The sequence below is a fragment of the Mauremys reevesii genome, linkage group 2, assembly GCF_016161935.1.
Source record: "Mauremys reevesii isolate NIE-2019 linkage group 2, ASM1616193v1, whole genome shotgun sequence".
Taxonomy (NCBI): Eukaryota; Metazoa; Chordata; order Testudines; family Geoemydidae; genus Mauremys; species Mauremys reevesii.
Window position 1 is genome coordinate 83,960,402 of NC_052624.1, and position 25,000 is coordinate 83,985,401.

The 25,000-nt window shown below is 40.8% G+C and overlaps 1 protein-coding gene across 1 annotated transcript in view; it reads right to left on the bottom strand.

The window, feature by feature from the left end:
- SUSD5 (sushi domain containing 5) overlaps positions 1-25,000 on the bottom strand; it is a 67,350-nt gene that overhangs the window by 22,259 nt on the left and 20,091 nt on the right. Inside the window, exon 3 of the mRNA XM_039526043.1 lies at positions 15,918-16,036. Coding sequence (XP_039381977.1) covers positions 15,918-16,036 — 119 coding nt within the window. The remainder of the gene's footprint in view (positions 1-15,917; positions 16,037-25,000) is intronic.

Here is a 25,000-nt window from a genome sequence, read left to right on the forward strand (position 1 = left end):
TCAACCATTTTTTTCTGAGTCAAGACAAAGCTTTGGAAATGGACTGAGACTTCCAGGTCATTCTATATAGTCCTCTAAAGAGTTGTCAGTTGGTGAGATCTAACTTGAGCCAAGTTAAAACCTGTAATGAAAGGCTCAGTAGGCCACTTTCAATCCTCTGAGCCATCCAGTCCCCTACCAAACAGCATATCTAATCTACAGGATTCTCATTAACCTTTTCCTTCTCATAACAGGAACTCATTTACAATCTCAAATTGGCTTCCAAAGAGGAAACCTAATCTGTGAAGCACTGACCCGTGTTCTCAAATTCACAAAGACAGCTAGGGTTAATAAAGCTCTGAATTCGCCTGTGAGAAAACTGAGATGCTAAATCAACATGTTTGTCAGGAAATAAAATATAAAATGCATTTAACTGAATAACTCATTTGACAATACTTGTGTATGCAGTGCTGAGAACCTGAAAGTGAAAATGAATACAGTATAAACATACATGTAATTGACTTAATTGAATTTATTTTTTTCTACCTGAGAGAAATGCAAACAGTAAAAAAACAACAGCCATAGTGAAGAGCAAACTGCATTTTAAAAATTTATACAGTTTGAATAATCTAAGAAGGTGTCAATAGCATAAGGCCAGACTATTCAGGTAGTAATAAGAGCACAGTGTCCTCTCCTTGCAGATTCTCCCCTCCTCATGAACATCCTGTGAGAGAAGGATTAGTTACAACCATGTCACCATCCCTTCTTGCTTCAGATTCCATAAGCCCCCCTTGGAAGGCCAAGGGTGTCAGGGGGAATGCCCTACCAAAACCGCAATGGACAGTGAATACAACCGCAGGACATATTAACTCTTTCATAGCCCCTTCCACACTTCCTTTCACTCACTCCAGAGGCATTGATGGCTTGGGGGATACTGCTGACAGCATAGCTTCAGCGAAGCCACATTGTCAAGGAGTTGGTGCAGATGGCACTGTTCTTGCAAATCTTATGGGACTTGTAGCTTGTGGGGCCAGGACCACTTGTTCTCCTGCAGGAGGAGACACCTCAACAATCCTAGGAAAGTCCCACAAGATCCTTGTTGTATTTTCCTGCGCCCAGATCCGCTCCCATGGATATTTCTACTGGCTATCTAGGTTAAGATCCAGGCTAAAGGGAAATACATTGTTATTAATGATATATGTTTTTATGTTGAGAATTATTAGCCTTATTGTGGAACTTTATTGTCATACAGAAAATACTGTTACATGAAGGTGCATTTGGTGGAGGGATACTCCTTTGTCAGCATTTCCTCTCAGTATGGGGATGCTTTATGGCCCTCACTGAATGTTTCTGAACCAGGTGTACCGCAAGACCATCAGCCGCTAATTTAGAGGAGACATGAGCAACGTTAAAGCTTTGGAATTTATTCTCCCTTTAATACGCACATACAGCATCCAAGTTTCAGAAGTTAGTGGGAATTATATATACATCCACTGATAGGAGAACACACCTCTTTGAGCCACACAAAGCTCAGTTTATGCTCTGTATCATTTAGGCTTGGCACCTGAGGAAGTGAGGAGCAGTTACCAGCTAATGTGTTTCCTGTGAACTGATAAGAGTGATTAGAGTGACATGGGTGAAAAGAATAAAAAATATTTGGCTGCCACATGGGAAAGCTACAGACCACTGGAATAGGTGTGCTCTATTTGTGTAGTTACATTAATTAATGTTGAAAAGAGTTAGGTGTTTGCACTGAGGAGAGAATTGATCCCAAAGCATTCTAGTAATAGTTACTTATTTGAAGTTATCCTAACCTACAGTCAAGCTGCAAAATTATGGGGCATGGTGGGGGAAATTAACATCTCCATACTTTAAATATACCTTATACTTAACACATTTGATATGCACACTATATCCTTCCAGGAGACAGAGTTGAAGGGCTAGGGTTGCCAATTTTGGTTGGATGTATTTCTGGAGATTTCATCACGACACAATCTTTAATTAAAGATTAATCTTTAATTCCTGGAGACTCCAGGCCAATCCTGGAGGGTTGGCAACCCTGTGAAGGGCCCTAGCTACAGAGCAACCTAATGAGGAGATAAAATGGAGCCTGTCCTTCTTCAGAGCATGCTGCAAAGTCTGCCTGTTTCCCATAACCTGTCCACCATAAACAAATAATTAGTGACACTCAATTTAAAAGGAAAAAAAAGAGGAGAGAATTTAAGAACCTGGGCAAGGTTCTTGAAGAGCACAGTCAGCTGTGATATTGTCCAAGTATAATGCTACGTAAATGTAAATTACTATAGTGATGGGTGCCCTAGAAATACCTAAGATAGATGCACTGAGAAGGTAACCAACTCCCAAAGAAAAGGATAGTGCAAGTGAGTGTGCATCCAGAAATCATTCATAACTTTAGAAGACCCTTTTAAATACAGGTCAGTAACTCTTCTTATTATGGGGAAATTTTCTTTACTTTACCTTGCTCCTGAAGAGTAAAGTTAGAGAGAGTTCTACCAGCCTTTCAAGATATTAAAGCACATTAGCACCAGCAAAAACACTTTTTTCTTTGTTTAAGAACAGGGGGATCAAAGTTAATAGATTCAAGATCTTAAGGTCAAAAGGGACCCTTATAATTACCTAGTCTGACCCCTGGCATAAAAAAACCCTGTAGAATTTCACCAAGTAGTTCCTGCATCAAGCGTGTGATTTCTGATTTGAGTCAGAGCATATATTTTAGAAAGACATCAATCATGATTTAAAGATTTCAAGTGAGGGAGAATCTACCACATCCCTAAGTCAGTAATTCCGATGGTTAATTACCCTTACTGTGAAACATTGTGCCTTATTTTTAGTTTGAATTTGTCTAGCTTCAGTTTCTAGCCGTTGGATCTTGCTATGTCTTTTTTGTCTGCTAGTTAAAGATCCCTCTGCTATTAGAAATTTTCTCCTTCTGTGGAAGCAGCAAAGAATCCTGTGGCACCTTATAGACTAACAGACGTTTTGCAGCATGAGCTTTCGTGGGTGAATACCCACTTCTTCGGATGCAAGCCTTCTGTGGGTACTTAGAGACCAGGATCAAGTTACCTCTTAATCTTCTCTTTGTTAAACTAAATCGATTGAGCTTCTTAATCTCTCGTCGTAAAGCAGGGTTTCCAGACCTCAAAGGAGGTGGCAGTAGTCAAAGTAGAATATAATGAGAGCCTGCATGAAAGAATTGGCTGTAGGAATGGAAAGAAAAGGGGAAGATCTTGGTGATGTTGATGCACAAACCCTAGATGTGGAATATGTGAACCCTTGGCATGAGACTGTTCTCCATGGTCTTGCCTTCAATGCATAGTTCACTCGAGTAACAGGCATCTGAGTGTGATCACTCAAATTTGCCTAGCTTGAGTCCGAGAGCCAACACTGCAAAGCCAAACTTGAATTACTGCATCCATAGAGGTGCTGCACTCATTTGTGTGAGGTGGCAGGACTTCAGGGGGGCATAGCCCATGGTTCGTAGCTGCACTAATCTGAGCTGCTTTCTCTGCATTCTTTCATTGTATTGTGAGAGAACTTGTCTGTCCTTTCTGGAAACCTGTGCAGAAGTGATCTTGGCTAGCAACTCATTAAAGTAAACCACTTGCAGCTTGGCATGCTTCAGACTTCTGTCTGTGGCCACTGTTCCAGCAGGTGGGAAGGCCGGGGTCCAACTTGGAGCAATGGTCTGTACCAAATGTTGGCATTAATGCAAATTTCATTTTGGGAAGAGGACGCAGGTATAGGTGGTGGAGGGTGTTTCTGCAGCAGCTTGTCTCTATGAGAGAATGGGGGTCACCAGGAGAAAGCAGAAATATGGCTTACTAAGGAGATCATGTTAAATGGATGTAGAAATAGAGGAGTGGGGAGAGCTGATGCAGATTTTAATAGCTGATGAATCTCCCTATGCTGACTGGCAGTTCTGAAACAGGACTGTGTGCTTGGGACATTGCTGATCACCTAGTCATCATAGAACTGGCCTGTTCTCAGTGACTTACAGAGCACTGTGGTCCCTGGTCTTCCCATATGTGATCTTTATGGACTTGATACTTTTTCCCCTTCTGTCCTGAGGTCCTATCTGGGGGATCCCTTGCTCTGCCAGTTTCCTAGAGAGCACATAATCAAACTGTGAATTTCAAGTACTGGTCCTGAAATCAGACTTTGTGGGCCTCCCAACAGAGATCCACAAGAACCCCCATGTCACCATCTGGCCAGCTGGTAGCATGCTGGAAGACAACCTCCTGGACACCATTTCCTGTACAAGCAATGGTACTGGTGCAGTGAGCTGCCTGTGAATGTGGGGTCAAACGCCAAACCAGGCTATATACGTTGGTAGGTGACTTCTGGTGCACAAGTAGGGAGTGAATATCTGGCAAGAAAATGCAGCTCAGATAGGGTTGCCAAGCCTCTATGATTGGTCTGGAGTATCCAGCAATTAAAGATTAATCTTTAATTAAAGATTATGTCATGTGATTAAATCTCCAGGAATACGTCCAAGCAAATTGGCAACCCTAAGCTCAAGTGGAATTGTGAGAAGATATTAGAGAACTAACAGCACTTGAGTGGCTTAGGCCTGTGTTCACACTGCAGAGTGGTTATGTTCATAGCTCAAGTGTTAGCAATACTAGAGCCTATACTGCCTCTTGGGCCAGCTGACGTTCAGTGAAAAGCACTACCATGCTTGAACAAGAGGTTTTTGTATATGAACAGGACTTGGGTCAGAGGAACCAGACAGGTGTCAACTCGAGTCAACTGTCCAGAAAAGACAAGGCCTAAGAGTGTTTGTTTGGCACCAACAAATCAGTTAAGGTCAGTGATAGCTCTGGTTACAGAATGGCAATTGATTCAGTAGCCTTTTCTTTACAAGGGGGTTTAAGAGACCTGAATTACTTCAGACTGCATATTTAGTCTTGACTTGGACTTCAGTAGTAATGACCATCTGAAGAAAGTTAGTGGCAGGTGATTTTTCAGTAGCATTGATGTAAGTCTCTATAGGGGAAAAGAAATCCCCAGTTTCCAGTAAAGAAACTTTCTTGACTTAAATTAGATGCAGCTGTTAAATCCGTAAAGGTTTTCTGAGCCATCTTGACTAAATTTAAATATGCAAATAAAGGACAATCAGAAATAAACAAATAACTCAATAAAGACACAAAACTCAGTTTCCTCATACAGGTAAATCTCCTTTTGGCAGGATTAGTAATCTTTCCAGTTACCATTCCATATGTTTCACTGACTCCCAGATTCTGGAAGCTACCATGAAACATCTGCCTTCTGGTTTCTTTGAAGGTCAGCCAGGAGAATTTTCCCAGAGAGATCTCTGGGGTTTGTGATGAGTTGTCCTATTGTTAAGAGTTTAGAAGAGTCACTCTTGATGCCAAATCTCTGAAAGATGAGGGTGGCTGCTTTACTTTCCTTCTTGATCTTGGAGATACTTAAGCATGGAGAATTTTCCTTTTTCCAGATAAACACTGAGATGAAATGAAATGCAAAGAACCGAAACACACCCATATAAGTGTTCCTTGTAAGCTACTATTGTTGGGATGCCAATACCTCTTTCATCAGAGAATGGCTGGTAAAAATAACTTGATTTATTAGTTTAAATGACATCACCAGGTAGATGGAAATTCACTGGCAGCTAAATGCAAAGCTTTGGAAAAGAAAACTACAGAAATTGAAAAACCTCCATGTTCATGGTAAAGCATAGCAAATTAAAAAAACAGCATAAACACACAGAAACCTATAGTTTACTCTTTTAAAGTAAACTTTAAAATGTTTGCCTTAGAAAATTCCAACCAAAACTTGATTTTCCCTTTACTGCCGAAGAAAAAGCAAATTGAAATCACTACACAATCCATCAACTTTTGAGGAATATTTGGAGTCAGAGGTTATGCCTAACAAAATTTGATTTGCATGTCTGCAGTGGAACACTACAGAGATCTCACTCGTTGCCTATAAAATCAATGGTTCAAACAAGGAAGGAACCAGTAAAGCCCAGGAACTATTGATGGTGGTGGTGGTGGTGTCTTTCTATTGTTTTTGCTTGTTTGTTTGTTTGTTTTTAAATTACACAGGAAAATTAGAGTGAACCAAAACTGTTGTTTAAATATGAGATTGAAAATGCATGTTATGTTTCCCTGGGGAAAAGTCTGCTTGATAGCAGAACCCTTTGATGATTATTCCTGTTTTATTTATTTCTTCTGTATTTATGTGTATTCTTGTGAACTTTGCTGTGGAATGGCTTAAAACAGATTGTGTTAACATACATCCCTTGGGCCAGATCTGGCCTACATGAGGATCACATGGCATATTTGGAACCTGCAGAATGTAATCTCTTTTTTTTTTAAATAAAGAAAGTTTCTATCCCTAAGTGTTGAGAAGATAACCTTTCAAATGTGAATTGAATATAAATCAACGAGCTGCCATCTTGAGTCTACAGACAGCATGAAACAGTGACTGAGGTATGAGCTTGATTTGACCCTTGAAGCTTTAAAAATACCAGCAACCTGCAGTGATGTAAATAATGTAATTTTTTTTTCCCCTGCTTTGCCGCTCTGGCTGCGCTGCGGGGTTTTTTTTGTTTGTTTGTTTGTTTTAACCTTGCTTTGCTGCATTTTTTTTTTTTTTTTTGCTTTGCCATTCTGGCAGCCACCCCCTCCCCTTTTTTTTTCCTGCTTGGGGCAGGAAAAAAGGCAGAGTCGTCCCTGCTTGTGAATCACCGTGGGCGTTTCATGGACATTAACACAGGCTGGTCCGGAAAGGTGCATGACGCACACATCTTTCAGAACACTGGCCTGTTCAGGAAGCTGCAAGCAGCGACTTTCTTCCCGGACCAGAAGATCATCATAGGGGAAGTTGAAATGCCCATCATGATCCTGGGAGACCCTGCCTACCCCTTAATGCCATAGCTTATGAAGCCATACACGGGAAACCTTGACAGCAGCAAGGAGCAGTTTAACAATAGGCTGAGGCAAGTACAGAATGACTGTTGAGTGTGTTTTTGGCCGTTTAAAGGCCTGCTGGTGCTGCCTATATGGAAGGCTTGACCTGGCCGATGACAATATTCCTATGCTTATAGCCGCGTGCTGTACACTCCATAATATTTGTGAAGGGAAGGATTAAAGCTTCACTCAAGGCTGGACTCCTGAGTGAGATGGGTGCAGCGCAGGGCCATAAGGATCAGGGATGCCTTGAGGCAGCAATTTGAAGCTGAAAGCCACTAATATTTGTTGCTATGCTCAGGAGTGAAGTGCTTGTAATGCTAGGAGGTGATTGTGATTGGTGCAGACGATGCACTATGGAGGTTTAAGAAAATTGCCTGTTGCTTTGAAGGTCTCTGTTTGCTTTCAATTAATGGAATAAAGATTGCTTTCAAAACAAAACAATTATTTTATTAAAAACAGCAACTAGAGGAGAGAGACAAACAAAAAAACCACATCAGCACTGTGGGAGAAGGGAGAGTCCCAGGCAGAGGTGGAGTCCCGGGACGGTTAAAGGTTTGTGTATGTCCAGGTATCATATGCAACCTTGTCCTATGGAGTACAGTGCAGCGGGTACTGTACTTCAGCCGGGCTAAACTGCAGAGGGACGGATATTGAGTGCAGTGGGTACTGGGAGTCCGCAGGGCTGGACTGTGATGGGGCAGGTGTGGAATGCAGCGGCTACAGACTGGATCCAGGAGGTTGATAAGAGTGTGTTGGCGGTGTCTGGGGGGCACATGGAAAAGAGTTTTGCAGCTGCAGGGGAAGGCGGGTGTGGAGCTGCTTGGTTTGCAGTGCTAGTAGTGCCTGGAGCGTGTCCGCTTGGCACTCCATAATGTTTAAGAGCCGTCCCATGGCTTCATTCTGGCACTCCACATTCTCCTTTCGGTCCCTCTTCTCACTGTCCTGCCACTCCTTCAATTCTTGTTTTTTGGCTGCAGAGTGCATCATGACATCGCGCAGAAAATCCTCTTTAGTTCTTTGTGGCCGCTTTCTAATTCTGCACAGCCATTCAGCTGGAGATAACAAAGAGGGAGGCTGGGCTCCCAAGGTCATATCTGTGAAGCCAAAATGCAACATTTTACAGAAGCAGTATTATTTGCAACCCACAGACCGCTGATTCAGTGATTTTAAAACACAGCCATTATTCACACACCTGTCAGTAACTGACTGACCCCAGGCAAGCACACATGAGCCACAAGACCCCCAAAATGGTGAGTAACAGCAGAGGTAGGGGAAATCAGTGTTCCGGGACTGTACTGTACACTGGGCACGTGGCTCTTGGAGAGAGCCAGCACTGTAGGGGGTGCCTTATAATCATTACTGTTCCCACATTTTCCACAGGCTGTGATCATTATGGAAGATATCTCACTGCTGAGAGTGAGCAGGGAATCAAGGGAGGGTCTTCTCCAAGACTGTGGCTTCCGCCCTGGTCCTTATGCGGCTCACCTGTGTGCAGCAATGGTGTTTCCTTCTTCCCCCCCGCAGTGACAGCAGAGTTGCTTGGGAAAGCTACCCTTAATGGGGCAAGAAACAAAGCAGTTCTGCCAAAGAACCCGCGGCAGTGGATTGCCCAGTATCTCCTTGAGAGTTTCGTGGAGAGCTCTGAGGCAGATTCCCATGAAGTGACAGAGTCAATCAACACCCTGTTCCACCGCTCAGACTAGGCATGTGGTGGTACATGCATCATACAGACACAAGCCTGCTTTCTGCAACCCTCCTGCCCCCAACAACTCACTTCAATGATTCCCAAAATCAAAGTCACTTACCGGGGCCTCCTCTCCTGTTTGTGCTTCACCAAGCTCTGACAGCTGTGACTGGCTAGCCTCCTTCGGGGTAGAGAAGAGCTCCTGGCTGAGTGCATCTCTGACCTCTGAGTCATCCTCTGCCTCTGGGTCCCCCTCCCACTCCACATCCTCATCCAAGATTTCCTCCTCCTGGCTTGGTCCACTGTCGACTGGCCCGCGAGCCACCGAAGTCTCCATAGTGGCCTTTGCAGTGGAGGTGGGGTTGCCACCGAATATCGCGTCCAGCTCTTAGTAGAACCAGCAGCTTGTGGGAGTGGCGGTTTGCCTCCCACGCCTTGTGGTAAGTGTTCCGTAGCTCCTTCACTTTGACCCTGCACTGCAATGTGCCTCGGTCATGGGCCCTTTCTGTCATGCATTGTGAAATCGGTCCATAGGTATCATAATTGTTATGGCTGGAGCGCAGCTGGGACTGGACAGCCTCCTCTCCCCAACTGCTGATGAGGTCCAGCAGCTCAGCATTGCTCCAAGCGGGGGAATCACCTGGTGCATGGAGCAGGCATGGTCACCTGGAAAGATGTGCTGAGACCACTGCATGCATCACCAAACAAACAGGAAGGGGACTTTTAAAATTCCCAAGGAATTTAAGGGGTGGGGCTCATGGTTGGTTATCTGAGGACAGAGCAGTAGAATTCTAACTGATGACTGAGAGGAGAGAACGGACATTGTGGGATACCTCCCAGAGGCCAATTGCAGCACTGTAATCGACCAGGGTGTCTACACTGGCACCGTGGCGCTGTAGCCCCAGCACAGAAAGCTGTACGCCTCTCGTCGGGGTGGTGTTTTAACAGCGCTGCAACTGCGCAGTTTCTGCGCACTGAGTGCCTTGGTAGTGTGTACACCTCGGGAGTTACACCACAGAAAGCTGCTTTACTGCTCAGAAACTTGCTCAGAAACTTGCCAGTGTAGACAAGACCTAAGTACATGTAAAGAAATATAACACGAGGGTGGTAATTTTTTCCTCTTCTGTCTCTTCCTGGCTTTTCTTTTTTTTCCCATTCCAGCCATTACAATATCTTATTTTTCTTGCATTAACATCTATTTTTTGTACTTATTTAAAATTTACCTTTGGGGCTGTCTGCAGATACACATAAATATATTTTGTGTTCAGAGCTGCAGTAAATCTCAAACTATCACAACATTCATCTTTTTCATTCCATACAGGGGTCTTTTTGACAGCAAATGCCACAATGATGAGATATACTTCCCCGTGCTGTGAAAACAGCATTCTTAAAATATTTCAGCTGCATCTCTCGCTGGTAAAACATAACCTTCAGTGTCAAAGACTACCATCTGACTTTGTGCAATTTAATAGATCTGAATTCTAGAAGTGCAGAGGGAAAGGTGCTGATTAAGAAAGTTTTAACTTTAAGTGATTGATTCTGCATTCCTTCTACACTCATAAGTCCTCTTCGATTTTAGAGAACACTGTTACTATTGAGTTCATTAAAAGCCTTGAGTGTGCAAAGAATGCAGCATTATGGTCCGTAGGCCTCAATCCTGCAAATACGTACTTGTACATGGGCCAAACTTCATTCATGTGAGCAGTCCTATTGAACTTACGTGTTTAAAGTTAAGCACATGTATAAGTGAATGCAGGATCAGGGTCTTAGAAGAAAATTTTGGAATAGTTTACATTAGAATCTGCTGTGACTCTCTCAAATGCACTTTGTATAGCATTAAGGGTTGTAAAATGCCTTATTTTTAAAGATTTTATTTTAATCCCTAAAGGTTGAGCTCTGCTTAACATTCTGCCAGATTTATTCATTTAATATTAATGATTATATTGCCTCAACACTGTTAAAATCCTGTTGATTAAAGGTGATGATGATATTTCTCTAACAAGTGAGACTATGTCTATACTACAGACCTTACAGCAGCACAGTTGTACTGATGCAGCTGCACCTCTGTAAGGTCTCCTGTGTAGCTGCTCTCCGCCAGGAGGAGAGAGCTCTCCCGCCAGCATAATTAAACCTCCCCCAGCGAGTGGCAGTAGCTATGTCTGCAGGAAAGCGTCTCCCACTGACATAGTGCTGTCCACACCAGTGCTTTTGTTGGTGAAACTTTGGTAAGTCAGTGGTGTGGGTTTTTTTCACATCCCTGACTGACAAAAGTTTTACCAACAAAAGTGCTAGGGTAGACAAAGCCTGAGTTAATACGTTTCAGTGGAAAGTAAAATAATTGAAAGATTTAGACCTGTAGTTAGTCTTTCTGACAAAACTGCAAAACAGGTTGGTCTTGGGCCATGTCTGTAGTTGTTACTGTGAGGTACCTAGCATATTTGTAGGAGCTTAATAATAATAATTAATATAGTGTTATTACTCACCTGGGGCGAAACTGCTGCTTCTGAAATCTAGGATATTCTTTCAGCAATAATTCAATTACTTAATACTACTATCATTATTATTTATATAGTGTCACAGATGTGCATAATGCTTTACATGCAAATAAAAGATACAGTCCCATCTTACATTGTAGGTATCCAGTCCTGCAAAGTGCTGAGTGCCTCCTGGGAGGACAGGAAGTACTGAGTTCCAGTACCCTACAGGCTTCATTCTTCTCTCATTTTACATCAATTACACACCATTCTAAATCCAGTGAATTCAGTGGAGTTACTTCTGAGTTACACCAGCATAAGTGATAAAAGAATCAGACTATATATGTTTGGGCCTAGGGTTAGATAAAACACGAAATAGCACAGGGATGAGGATTAATGGACGTCAATCCACAAAAAACTATACGAACACTAAACCCAGCTATGGGGAAATCTGTGTATCCGGTGTATTCAGAATAGGTTGGAGCTAAATATTAAACCCATTGAAGTCAATAGGCTTTTGCCCGATATTAATAGGATCAGGATTTGTCTTTTAGTATTTTTTTTGTAATTCTCCCATAGCAAACATATTAAAATCAATTTTTTTTTCAAAAAGAGGGAAAAATCATATAAGCATTAGAATGTTGATATTACATTCCAGAGAATTAGCCACAGACTGTAACAGTGATTGGCTCCATACTGCTGTCATTCAGAAATACAGTGAGCAGCCAAGTTTTATGATAATTAATATACTTCACAAAGGGTATTATGTGTGAAAAGACTGCCGCTTATTGAAAAGAACTTCACAGGCAACCAGCCAAGTGGAACAATTTGTCATGAAGAGGCTCAGGTCTCAGATCAGCCAACCTTTACTTAAGAGTTCTTGTTAAAACATAAATTGTTTATCCAGTATCTGTTGAATATTCAAGCATGAGGGCACCTTGTGGTCATCTGGAAATATTGCTGAATTAAACACTGTTAGATGAGTGTGTTGGTATAGTCATCCTTTCTCTATCAGGAGCCTACCTGCCCCGCACAAATGAGCTGCTCAGAAATTGTCTCTTCTGTATCAATATTTCAGTTCCCTCAGTTTTCATTGTGCAGTTCCACAGTGTCCTAAAACAATTTCTTCCATGTTTTGAAAAACAGTTTTTATGGTGTATTTGTATTGCAATAGGGCCAGGACCCTGCTAGCACAAGCACAAAACAAATAGAGTCCCTCCCTGCCTCACAGACCTTACTATTTAAGAATAAGACAAGGGACAACAGGTAGAGACAGGCAGGCAGAGCACAATGAAACAATAAGACAATACTGCCCAGCATGACAGGCAGTGGTATCCGTACTCTAACTACTTAACCATTGCCCAGTTTTTATAGGCCACACAGCAAGGGAGAGTTTTAAGGAGGGATTTGAAGAAGGAAGATGAGATGATTGGGTGGCTATTTATGGGAGCTTCTCTCCTGTGACAGGCAGCATGGGAGAAAGGTGCTTGTTTCAAAATGCAACAGTTGGGTGAGGAAAATGGCATCAAAGAGCAGTAGGTGAAAGTTGACATGATAATCAATGACAAACGATAGGAAAGGTTGGGGAGAGGCTGTGAAGGGCCTTGAAAGTGAAGACATGTAGTTTGTGTTTGGTGCCATTGAGAAGGGGGAGCCAGTGGAAGGATTCAAAGACAGGGGTGACATGGTCAAAGTGACAAAGTAGCACAATGATCTTTGCAGAAGTTACTGAATAGATAGAAAACTGGACCTTTTCAAGTCAAATGTTGCAATATTTGATTGTCTAACAATAGATCAGATATACTGCACACCTTTTGTCACTTCAGCTTGATATTGTCATGTCATTATATTCACAGGCTTGACTAAGATTAGGGCTGTCAAGCAATTAAAAAAAATTAATAGTGATTAATTGCGCTGTTAAACAATAATAGAATTCCATTTATTTAAATATTTTGGGATGTTTTCCACATTTTCAAATATATTGATTTCAATTACAACACAAAATACAAAGAGTAAAGTGCTCACTTTATATTTATTTTTATTACAAATATTTGCACTGTAAAAAACAAAAGAAATAGTATTTTTCAATTCACCTCATACAAGTACTGTAGTGCAATCTCTTTATCATGAAAGTTGAACTTACAAATGTAGAATTATGTACAAAAAAAATCTGCATTCAAAAACAAAACAATGTAAAACTTTAGAGCCTACAAGTCCACTCAATCAAACCAAACAAGTTTGGTTACAATTTCAGGAGATAATGCTGCCCGGTTCTTGTTTACAATGTCACCTGAAAGTGAGAACAGGTAGTCACATGGCACTGTTGTAGCCGGTGTCGCAAGATATTTACATGCCAGATGTGCTAAAGATTCATATGTCCCTTAATGCTTCAACCACCATTACAGAGGACGTGCGTCCATGCTGATGGTGGGTTCTGCTCTATAACAATCCAAATGTGGGTAAGACAGAACAGGAGACATACAATTCTCCCGTAAAGAGTTCAGTCACAAATTTAATTTAATTTAATTTTAAGGAGCATCATCAGCATGGAAGCATGTCCTCTGGAATGGTGGCCGATGCATGAAGGGGCACATGAATGTTTAGCATATCTGGCACGTAAATACTTTGCAACACTAGCTACAAAAGTGCCATGTGAACGCCTGTTCTCACTTTCAGGTGACATTGTAAATAAGAAGCAGGCAGCATTATCTCCCATAAATGTAAACAAATTTGTTTGTCTTAGCAATTGGCTGAACAAGAAGTAGGACTGAGTGGACTTGTGGGCTCTAAAGTTTTACATTGGTTTGTTTTTGAGTGCAGTTATGTAACAAAAAAAATCTACATTTGTAAATTGTGCTTTCACCATAGAGATTGCACTATGGTATTTGTATGAGGTAAATGGAAAAATACTATTTCTTTTGTTTATCATTTTTACAGTGCAAATATTTGTAATAAAAATAATAATATAAAGTGAGCACTTTACACTTTGTAATCTGTGTTGTAATAGAAATCAATATATTTGAAAATGTAGAAAAACATCCAAAATATTTAATACATTTCAATTGGTATTCTATTGTTTAAGAGTGCTATTAATCACAATTAATTTTTTGAGTGAATTGTGTGAGTTAACTGCGATTAATCAACAGCCCTACTCAAGATTTGTTAAAACACCCTAAGCACTGTGTGAGTTTACTGTTTTTCAAGTACTGTGTCAGTCAATGCCATCTGCCTATCTCTGTCCTTTTTTGAAGTGGCACACAAAACCACATTGTGGACTTAACAGGTCATCCCCACTATCCCATCATCCCAACTGTACAGTCTATATTTTATATAAAAATTCCCAGGTTTAAATTATTCTGTTACATAAACATATATCTAGAGAAAATCCACTGATATCCATGGAGTTAGTTTGGATGTACAGGGTGTATTTGAGAGCACAATTTGTCCCTCAGTTTATCATCTGAATGAGGAAAAGAGATTCTAGATTTAATTCCACATGCTGAGTTCAGAATACCGACTCCCTAGCTGCCAAAGTCTTCCAGTAGCCATAAGGGCCAGTGTGACTCTCAACTGCACAGAATTTGAATGCCTAAATTTATCCAGTTCCGTATACTGCTGAAAATGAGATTGAATTTCCATACTGGAAAGTGGCTTTTAAAAGTATGATAAGTTTACTATCAATAACAATATTTTTCTCATAATGCATCTTTACTGGTGGGCCATGATCTCTGAGTATCTACAACTAAGGTTAACCTCTAGCACAGTACTTTAGTTTCACATTCAGGATGAACCATGACATCCAGAGTCCCCAAAGCAGGCCTGATCTATACCAACTGACTGGCATACCTTGTAATCGTAACATGTGTGCAGCACTTCATGCCAACATATAATAGCCATCTTAAGGGTTTCACAAATATTATTTGCACTGGTTTGTTGCAATATCCTAGATGAGGTCTTTAGCTGTGTAGTATTAGATGATTTCTTCCTAGAGTAACTTCACCAACAATACAATGTTTTGTGTTGGGAAATTATCCAAAAAACCCTGTTCCCAACAACACAGCTGAGCACTACCAGTGCTTCTTGAATCCCAGAATGTATTGGTACAACCATGGTTGTAAGCAGAGCTGTGTGAATAATTATTATTTTTTTTTTTTTGGTTCATGAGTAATTCCAAAAAAATGTGTGTGGGGGAATCATTTTGGGTCAAACTGATTGATTGTTTTGTTTTGTTTTTGTTTATGAAATTTTCAGTAAATCAAAAAGTAAGAAAAAAAGGGGGGGAGAGAGAGAGATTTTGTTCATTCTGAAAAGAAACATGTTATTTCAATTTTGAGTGTTTGAAAAATAAGTTGGAAGGAAATTTCTAAAGGAACCAAAAACTCAAAACATTTAATTTTGCAATTGTAATTAAATGTTCTGACTCTTGAGATTTTTGTTTTTTGACATGAACAATTTAGCAAACTACTTTGTGAAGTGTTTGTGTTGCTGAATCTGAATTTTTTTGCAGAAAAAAGTTTTGGACAAAAGAAATTAGCCCAGCTCAGGTTGTAAGATGTGTTTTGTGAACACCAAAATGGTTCTATCAGTAGCCTTGTTGCTGTGTGAACTTGCTAAACTTTTGCAAGAATAAGTTGGACCACCATGTCATGCAACTCATGTCCTTGCAACAGGTTCCTCACTTAATGGAGACACACTGTAAGGATTTATTTTGCAAAATTTCCCATAATTGCTCCCACTAGTAGAAAAATGTAAGAAAAAAGTCTTTTTTGTAGGCAAGACAATGGTGACAGTACATTGTTTCAATGACATATCAATGCTGACCTTCATCTTTCACACAAAATGCATTGTATCTGCCACTGGGAGAGGGATCATTTTCAATGTTAACATCGATAGCTTTCACACTCTGTTCGTTGCTGCCTGTCTTACTGCACACCATTGTCCTAAAATAGAGAAGAAGGAGAACAAAATCAAAAGTTCTGCAGGAACTGTACTGCACAGATAGGTGAAATTGGTTGGCTTTATATCACTTCATAGACTCATAGACTTCAAGGTCAGAAGGGACCATTATGATCTTCTAGTCTTCCCTCCTGCACAACGTAGCCCACAGAATCTCACTCCTGTAACAAACCCCTGATCTATGTCTGAACTATTGAAGTCCTCGACTTGTGGTTAAAGGCTTAAAGGTGCAGAGAATCCTCCAGCAAGTGACCCGTACCTCACGCTGCAGAGGAAGGCGAAAAACCCCCAGGGCCTCTTCCAATCTGCCTTGGAGGAAAATTCCTTCCCGACGCCAAATAGGGCGATCAGCTAAGCCCTGAGCATGTGGGCAAAATTCACCAGCCAGACACCCAGGAAAGAATTCTCTGTAGTAACTCAGATCCCAGCCTATCTAGTGTCCATAGGCCATTGGGCATATTTACCGCTAATAGGCAAAGATCAATCAATTGCCAGAATTAGGCTGTTCCATCATACAGTCAGGGAACAGCATTGCACCAGTCTTTATATTGTCAGGACTGAACTTCTGAGGAGCTTGCACTGGGTTAGTAATGTGGAAAAGGCCATTCTGGTAAAGAATAGATAAGAGAGACAAGTAATTTTTTTAAATGCCTGGTCATATATTAATTCATATATTAATTCAAGGGCACAGGAAGCACTAAAAGTTTAGGACTGGCATTTGAAAGCACGTTTCAATTTGTGCACAGTATGTCTAAACATTGGGACAAATCCCAAGTCCTGCCTAAGGGCCATATGATGCTTCACTTACAACAGTGTAAATCCACAGCAACAGTGTTGGCTTCCACAGTGTACTCCAGATTCAAAACAGTTTAAATCAGAGCAAAATTTGGCCTTCTGTCTTTTTTAGTTCTTTACTCAAGTAAACTCCTATTAAAGTGCGAGTTTAATAGAATTTAATAGTTTTGCCTGAGTACAAATTAGGTAAAGATCCCAGGATTTCCTATTATCACCAATAATTCAAAATACTTTATTAAAATATTATCCTTAGTATTTTATCATGTTTGTTCAGTTAATCCGTTTGCCACTGATCTGCAACATTGTAGGCAAATCACTTCACTTTTCTGTCTCAGGGTATATCCACACTGTGCAGTTTTCAGCTCAAGCGGACCTGTGCACTAGCTTTGATCAAGCTAGCATGTGTATACAAATAGCAGTGTAGCCACAGCGGCGCAAGCAGCAGCATAGGCTAGCCACCCTAATATAGTCTCCTCCAGGATCCTGTGCGTATACTCACAAGGTTGCTGCATGCCACCAGTGTGCTGCCTTGGCTAAGCTGCTGTTTTTAGTCCACTACCTGGATTATAGCTAGTGTGTTTTTGTCTACCTAAACTGGAGATTACACCGCCAGCTGCAGCATATATGTACCTCAGTTACTGCACCTATAGAATAGGAATAATATTTACGCACCTACCTATATCTCAGAGGTGTTGTGAGGATTAATTAATCTCTAATGTCTAAAGGCATCAGCTCCATAACAAAAATGTGATCTCTGCCCTGAAAAGTAGATCTTGCCTTCCTCTCTGTAGTATCTGACCACCTCACAACTCCCCTGTGAGATAGGGCAGTGCCAATATCCCCATTTTATAAAAGAGGAACTGAAGCACAGAGAGGCTAAGTGACTTGCCCAAGGTCACACAATAAGTCTGTGGCAGAGTAGAGAATTAAAACCCACATCTCTTGAGTCCTAGAGCAATGCTTTAACTATTGGACTATCCTACAGTGGGGGGGGAAAGCAAACAAATAGAGGAATAAAAGGTAACAATGAGAAAATTATTATCTGAGTGATAAGCAGCAGTCAGAGCACACCAGCTAACCAGTGTCAAGTTTTTTGTAGGTGCTGAAGCAGAGGTGAGTTTTAGGAAGCAATTTGAAGGAAGCAACGTGATGGTTTTGCAGATTTTTACAGGGTGCTCTTTCTAAGCATAATGGGGGACAGGAGAAGAGCATGAAGGTGCTTAGTGGAAAATTAGACAATTAGGCAATGAAGTCTGGCATCGCTGACAGTGGAGGTGGGAATATCCGTCTGATAGAATATGAAAAATGATAAATAGGGTGAAATAGTCCATGGAGGGTCTTAAAAGTAAAGACGAATAGTTGTTATTCTACTGCAGCTGTGAATCTGGTAAACAATATAAACCTTTCTAAGACTGATACAAGATGTGCTTAGGGGCCATTACTGGGTGAATGGATAGGCACAAAAATGGTACAAAGTGCACTACTACTTGTAGTAAGATGAGGCCCTGACACATAAACCCTTGGTATCAGAGGCCCGGTTTGAGGCCTAAGGCCTGAGCTAAAGTAACGGTCAAGACTTTGCTAATATAAAGCAAAGTTAAGCTGTGAGCCAGAGGCAGGTCCTGCTCACAGAAGCTGGCAAGGAAAGGGCTGATGTTGCACAAACATATACCTACAATGTATTGGATACTACAGATATAAACATACGGTACCAGGACACCCTGATACTGGCACATTCCACGCAGATAACAAGGAACAGGCTGACCCATCCTAATGACAGGGTCAAAAGGGTACTATGATGGATAGAGTTGTTTTGTTCGAACCAACATGTACAAGGTGAGAGGTGGCAGCTTACTGCTTAGATGGGTTGTATGTGCCTGGGGCGGCCCTGGTTGTACCTTGCTATGTAGAGGGGTTGCACCTCAATATGTCAAGAATGATACTTGTTTGTACCTGTGTATAAGAATGCATCCCTAGGGCGGTGTCTTTGTCTGGCCTAGAGGGCAGTGGAGAGTCCCGCCACTGACTGAGCCGGTCCATTGTCAGGGGGCACATATTCGTAGTACGTCCTGTAGAGTCTACGGGGAACTATTACTGTGCTTCATTTGACAAACCTGGCCGGGTGCCTTCGTACCTTATCAGAGTCTGTGGGCTTTGGGGGTTCTCTCAGGGTCTGCTGTGTCAGCTATCTGCACAGAGCTGAGGCAGCACGCAGAGGGAACACACGCATGCAGCCCACTGTTATCAACATTGAACAGAGCAGAGCACCACACCGGTAGCATCTGATGACACTACTGTGAAAAGTGACACTTGAAACTGACACCCACATTTTTTGTGTCTGTGATTTCGATCAAATATGCTCCATTTATTTACAAGCAAAATATGTGTTTTGTTTTTCCCCACCTGCAAGCCCTGAAAACTCAGCTTGAGACCCTGGAGTCAAGCTAGTCTCTTTTTTTCCTTATACATCTTCCTCACCTACAATTAAGGTTTTGTAGAACAAATTATGGCCTCACTGGCACTTATGCAATCCCACCGTCTTCCAGTTAGGCCCTCAGTAACACCTATGCCATCCTATTGCCTTTAATGGGTTTTAACAAAAGTGACAAATTCGAACTAAGTATACAATTCTGTTGATGTTGAACAAAAAGGGGCATAGAATCCATCTCTCTCTATCTCAGCTATGGTGTCTATACAGAACTAAGAGGAGCAAACAGTAGTATATTATAGATGAAGCTGTTAGCACTGCCTATACTTATGGCTACCCAAACTTACCATTATAAGATCCTATTTTCAGTTGCTTATAATTTTGATTAACTTTACCTGTTCAGGCTGAAACTTCTCATGCTGGCATCTATCTTAGGCTGAATTTTTTTGGAAAGTTTCAGCAAAAAATGGTTCAGACATTTCCAAGGATTAGATTAGGGAAAAATACACTGTTTTGCCCATGCTAAAAAAAAATTCTTATGAATGTTTCGTTGAGAAACTGTAGCACTTACATGCTTTAGAGCAGGGACATGACATTTTGGCAGGGATGCACTTGATGGCAGGGATTTTTTTTTAAATTTATTTATTTTTTGCTGTTCTTTTGAAAATCTGCTTGAATTTGGCCAAGTTGAAAGCCTTTGAAAAATCTGTTCCCATATGCTTAGCAGAGACTTTGGCAGCTAAATTCTTCCAAGATTACATCTTCACTGAGCATGCTCCATCCCAGGGATGCAGGGACTATGCAATTGTACCACTCTACTTGGCACTGGTGAGGCCTCAGCTGGTGTACTGTATCCAGTTTTAGGCACAACACTTTAAGAAAGATGTGGATAAATTAGAGAACGTCCAGAGGAGAGCAACAAAAATGATAAAAGGTTTAGAAAACCTGACCTATGAGGATAGGTTAAAAAGAAAACTGTTTATATTTATTCTTGAGAAAGGAAGACTGAGGGGAGACCTGATAACTCTTCATATCATATGTATATATGCATATGTTTTTACCTGTTCAAAATATTGTTATTCTTAAAAATTGTTTTGAAGGCTTACAAACTTAAAACAATATTAATGAGCTATTAAAATATACTACATCACAAAAATTGATGGTCTCATTACTTCCTTTTTAACTTTCTAGAATAGTTAAATATGTCATTCACAAGTTGATACCAGTATTTAATTGCTGGCACCATAAACAAAATACAAGTTATGTTCATGTAAATATTTCAGTGATACAGAAGTTCAAAAAAATGAAAACTTGGAAAACCTCATCAGAAAGTCCCCCTTGCCCCCCCAAGCCCTTCCCCACCCCCGATGCATTTTTTCCTCCTGGAAAAACAACACTGCACTTGATGAGCTCATTTTACATAAAAAGCGTTCATGTGTGTGCGTGTGCACGTTCATTCACACATGCATGTGTGAGTAGGAAGGAAATCTTTAGATTTTCCCTCCTTCTGCATAAGGATGTGGCCGTGCCAAGATTTAGGCACATGCTTAACTTTTACTATTGAAATAAATGGAATTACTCATGATAATAAATTCTTGCAGCGTCTGTGCCTAAGTGCATTCTAGCTGTTTGATCCTTTCAGCCATAACAATTTGTTTGCATTATTTTATATGCAAACAAAGTCTCACTGAAAGTCAATGGGACATAGACTTACATGCCTAAGTCATTTCAGAAAATGAGATTTAACTGCCTAAATCGCTTAGGCTTTGCAGTGCTGAGCAGCGAAACATCTAAATAGCTTTAAAAGTCTGGTTCTAGGTGTCTAAAGTTTAGTACCCAAAATCCAAGGCACTCAGAATCAGAGAGTGAAAATTTGCCCCACAGTAAATTCAGTGGGAATTTTGGTCACTCATGATCTCTGAAAATCAATCGATGTCCCTTTGGATATGACTACACTGGAGCTGGAAGGTGTAATTTCCAGCTCAAGGAGCCATATCTGTGCTTGCTCTGATCAAGCTAGAGCACTAAAAACAGAAGTGTAGGTGTGGTGGTGCAAGTGGCAGGGTGGGCACTGCCCAGAATACAGTCTCATCCAAGACCCTAGATACATATTCAGGTGGTCAGCACCACTTGCACCACTCTGGTTAGCATGGATATGTCTGCTCCAGTTGGAAATTACACCTTACATCTCCAGTGTAGACATACTCTGTGTGTGCCTAAGGATTCAATGCCTGATCTCAGGCATCCAGTTCTGAACTTTTGAGCCTACATTTTCTGACTTTTAATCCTCTGTTCTAGCTATTATCCACTACTGCAGCCCAAAGCACCACTACTCAGTGTGCTATTTCTGGGGTAGACTAAAAATTTCTCTTTGGCTGACGGATCCTTGGAATTTTGCTATCATGTCCAAAATAGGATACTGTGAATCATATATAGGATTGTGTGTTTAAAGAACGAACTGCTTTTTAATATTTTTCAGATGCCATATAAAGTTCCTGTGTGGTTTGCTATTGCAAGTATATAGCTGATGGAAATCTAATATAGTACATTGACTTGTTAATCCTTAGAATAGCATTTATTAGTTACTGTTGATAGAAATAAGACTTAATAAAAAGGCTATGAAGTAAGTAATTTTTACCATTATACACAAAGTAAGACTCCAGTGTGTCTGACCTTTTGAATCCCTTACAAAAAGATCCAAACTGTTGGATTTATAGCTAAACCATGTTCCTTCATTAAGTTAAAAAAATGAAATACTCTTCCGGTAGATTAATTCATTCCTGCTTCAAACAAGGTTTTAAGTGACACTGCACTTGAGAGTTTAACTTAGTACTGTATATTATAAAATTTAGAATTGTGAATTTGTTTTGATTAAAATTGAAAACATCCAGATACAATTTCTCTGAGAATGAAGAAATCCTCTCTCATGTAAATAGGGAAATAACAAAAGCCTATTTGATTCTCCCAACCCCACATTCTCTGTCTGTATGCTTCCTGCCTACAGCCCGATCCTGCAAGGTGATGAGCATTTCCTGTGAGGTGTTGACTGCACTCAACTCCCACTGAGCCCTTCAAATGAGAGGGCTCAGCACCTCATACCATTGGGTTTAAGGATCCAGCAGGCCTATAAAGCCTTACTTGACTGTTTGGAGTCAATAGGCCTACTTGTGTGAGTGAGAGTTGCAAAATCAGGCCCTTTTCTGTAAATTCTTTGGGATGGGTATATGTCTTTCTACATGTCTGTAAAGTGCCAACCGCTATAGAAACAGTTATTGGTGATGCATGTAACAGAGCTGTTAACAAAAGCTGCACACGTTTTTTATTTACCATTCCCAGTCCTAGAACTATTGCTGCTTAGGAATCACCAGGGTTAAGAGGATACCACACTCTGAATACCAAATAGAATGGAAGAGGGGGGTCACTCTGCATATGTCTACACTGCAGTAAAACCCCCGGGGCTGGGGCTATAAAATTGCAGTGTAGACATCTGGGTTTGTACTGGAGCGCAGGTTCTGAGACCTCGTGAGCGGGGGCGGGTCCCAGGGGCCAGCATCCAGCCCAAGCCTGAAGCTCTACCCTACAATTTTATAGTCCCTCAGCCAGGGCCGGCTTTATGAACTGCAGGGCCCGATTTGAATACCTGGCGGCGGCCCGGGGCTTCAGCAGCACTTCAGCGATGGGGGGTCTGCTCTGGGTCTTCCGCAACACTGAAGGACCCCCCCCCGCCGCCGAAATGCCACTGAAGACCCGGAGCGGACACACACCTACACACACACACACACCCCTGCCGCCGAAATGCTGCCGAAGACCCGGACCCTCCCCCCACCCCCAGGAGTGCCGGGTGAGTAAAAAAAATTTTTTAAATTAAAAAGGCGCCTAAGGCACAGGGCCCTCTTAGGCGCAGGCAGGGGGCCCTCTTAGGCGTGGGGCCCGATTCCCGGGAATCGGCCTAAAGCCAGCCTTGCCTTCAGCCTGAGCTCCATGAGCCCGAGTCAGCTGACTGAGGCCAGCCACAGGTGTTTTGTTGCAGCATAGACATGCCCTGTGGGATTTGAATTTGAGTGGATGATTTCAGTTCTGATTTGAGCCCAGATGTATGTGGAATTCTACATCTTTTTAGCATATCCTTTAGTCTATTGCTTAGTCCAGTCTGGTGTGTGATTTGTACCCACTGTTATTTCACAAGTAGGTACAATTTTTTTTCTCTCTGCAGAGGTCTATGCAACACTTAGATATACATGGAAGGAACTAATGAGTCAGAATACTGATCATCCATAATAATTATGTGTTCTGGTAAACATCTGACCTGGATGTCAGCTATTTCTGAAAACCTCTTACAATACCATGAATACAGAAAAACTGTTCCTCCAATCATCATTAGGAGAAAAAAAATACCCATACAATTATTATATAGAGGGCACTAATAACACATTGGGTAAAATCCAGATTCCATATGTACATTGCACTTTCTTCCATTGCTCAGAACCCTCTCAAACAAATTCTTTTTTGGGTTGCAAAGGAAAATTGCTTTAATTGTTCCTTAGTTACCCGAATGTGAAAAATATACTTTTCCTATATGTTACAATTAATTCACTTACATAAATAACAAAATAGTTTCAAGTAGAGGGTTCGCATCCCAATTAAAGTAAAAAAATCAAGCCAAATCTGAAGACAAAAAATGGTTCGGTGGTTTTACAGTTACGAGCATTTAGAGATGCCAGATTGGCACATAGGCATTAGAATTTTTATTTAAGGTTTTTCATGGAGCTTTTAAAATGTTGGTTCTGCCAATCAGCCCTTCAGCTTTAGTGGTGCCCTTAAACTGAGAGCGTAGTTGAGACATGCATATGAGATGACGGCTTTTTAGTGGCAGTGGTGCCAACTATAATTCTTGACCTATTCAAGGAATGTCGAAGTGAATCAAGGGCAGCTTGTAATCTCCCCATACCAAATAGCTCCGGATTTCTTTTTTTATTTTTCCTTTAAAGAAACAAGATAACTAAATATAAAAATACTGCAATGTTAAGCTTGAGAAATCAAGCACACCCAAGTCAAGAAATTGAAAAGTTAAGGCTGCTTCTGCTGTATTAACTCAGCTAAATTGCACATATGTATTTTCGATTCCTGTTTTACTTGTTAAATGTTAACTTTATTGTGGTCGTGTTTTAGTGTATACCATAAAAGTATCAAATGATCAACCTGGTGGAATTAATGGCCCAAGAGGAATGCTAGTAAGTTTTGATGCCATTCAATAATCATACAATTATGATTAAGACATTTTAGTGTTTGTGGCCTCAAATTAGACACAACTTTAAAGATAATATAGATTTTTTTTCACAACATTTTCCCTTCATAGTATCACTATAGGGGAGAATCAGAATTGGGTGAGGACCTTAACTTTGTATTTCCATACCTTAACATGTTTGGAATCTTTGATCGTTTAACCTTACCTTTGAATTCACTGGATTAGTAATGCTTGCTTTTGGGATAATTGAAAACTTCCTGTGGTGATCTTTTTACCTTCAAACTACCCTCAAGCTTCATTCTGTCTTAACTTAGCTTTTTGTCTGAGAATAGTTAAGAATGTTTGATTAACATAATAATGATTATTTTAATGTTATATTGCAGTATAATGATACTTCACCTTTGTTTTATTATATATTTAAATAAATCTAATCTTTTAAGTTGTATGTAATATACAAGATACAATATTGTAATATCAATG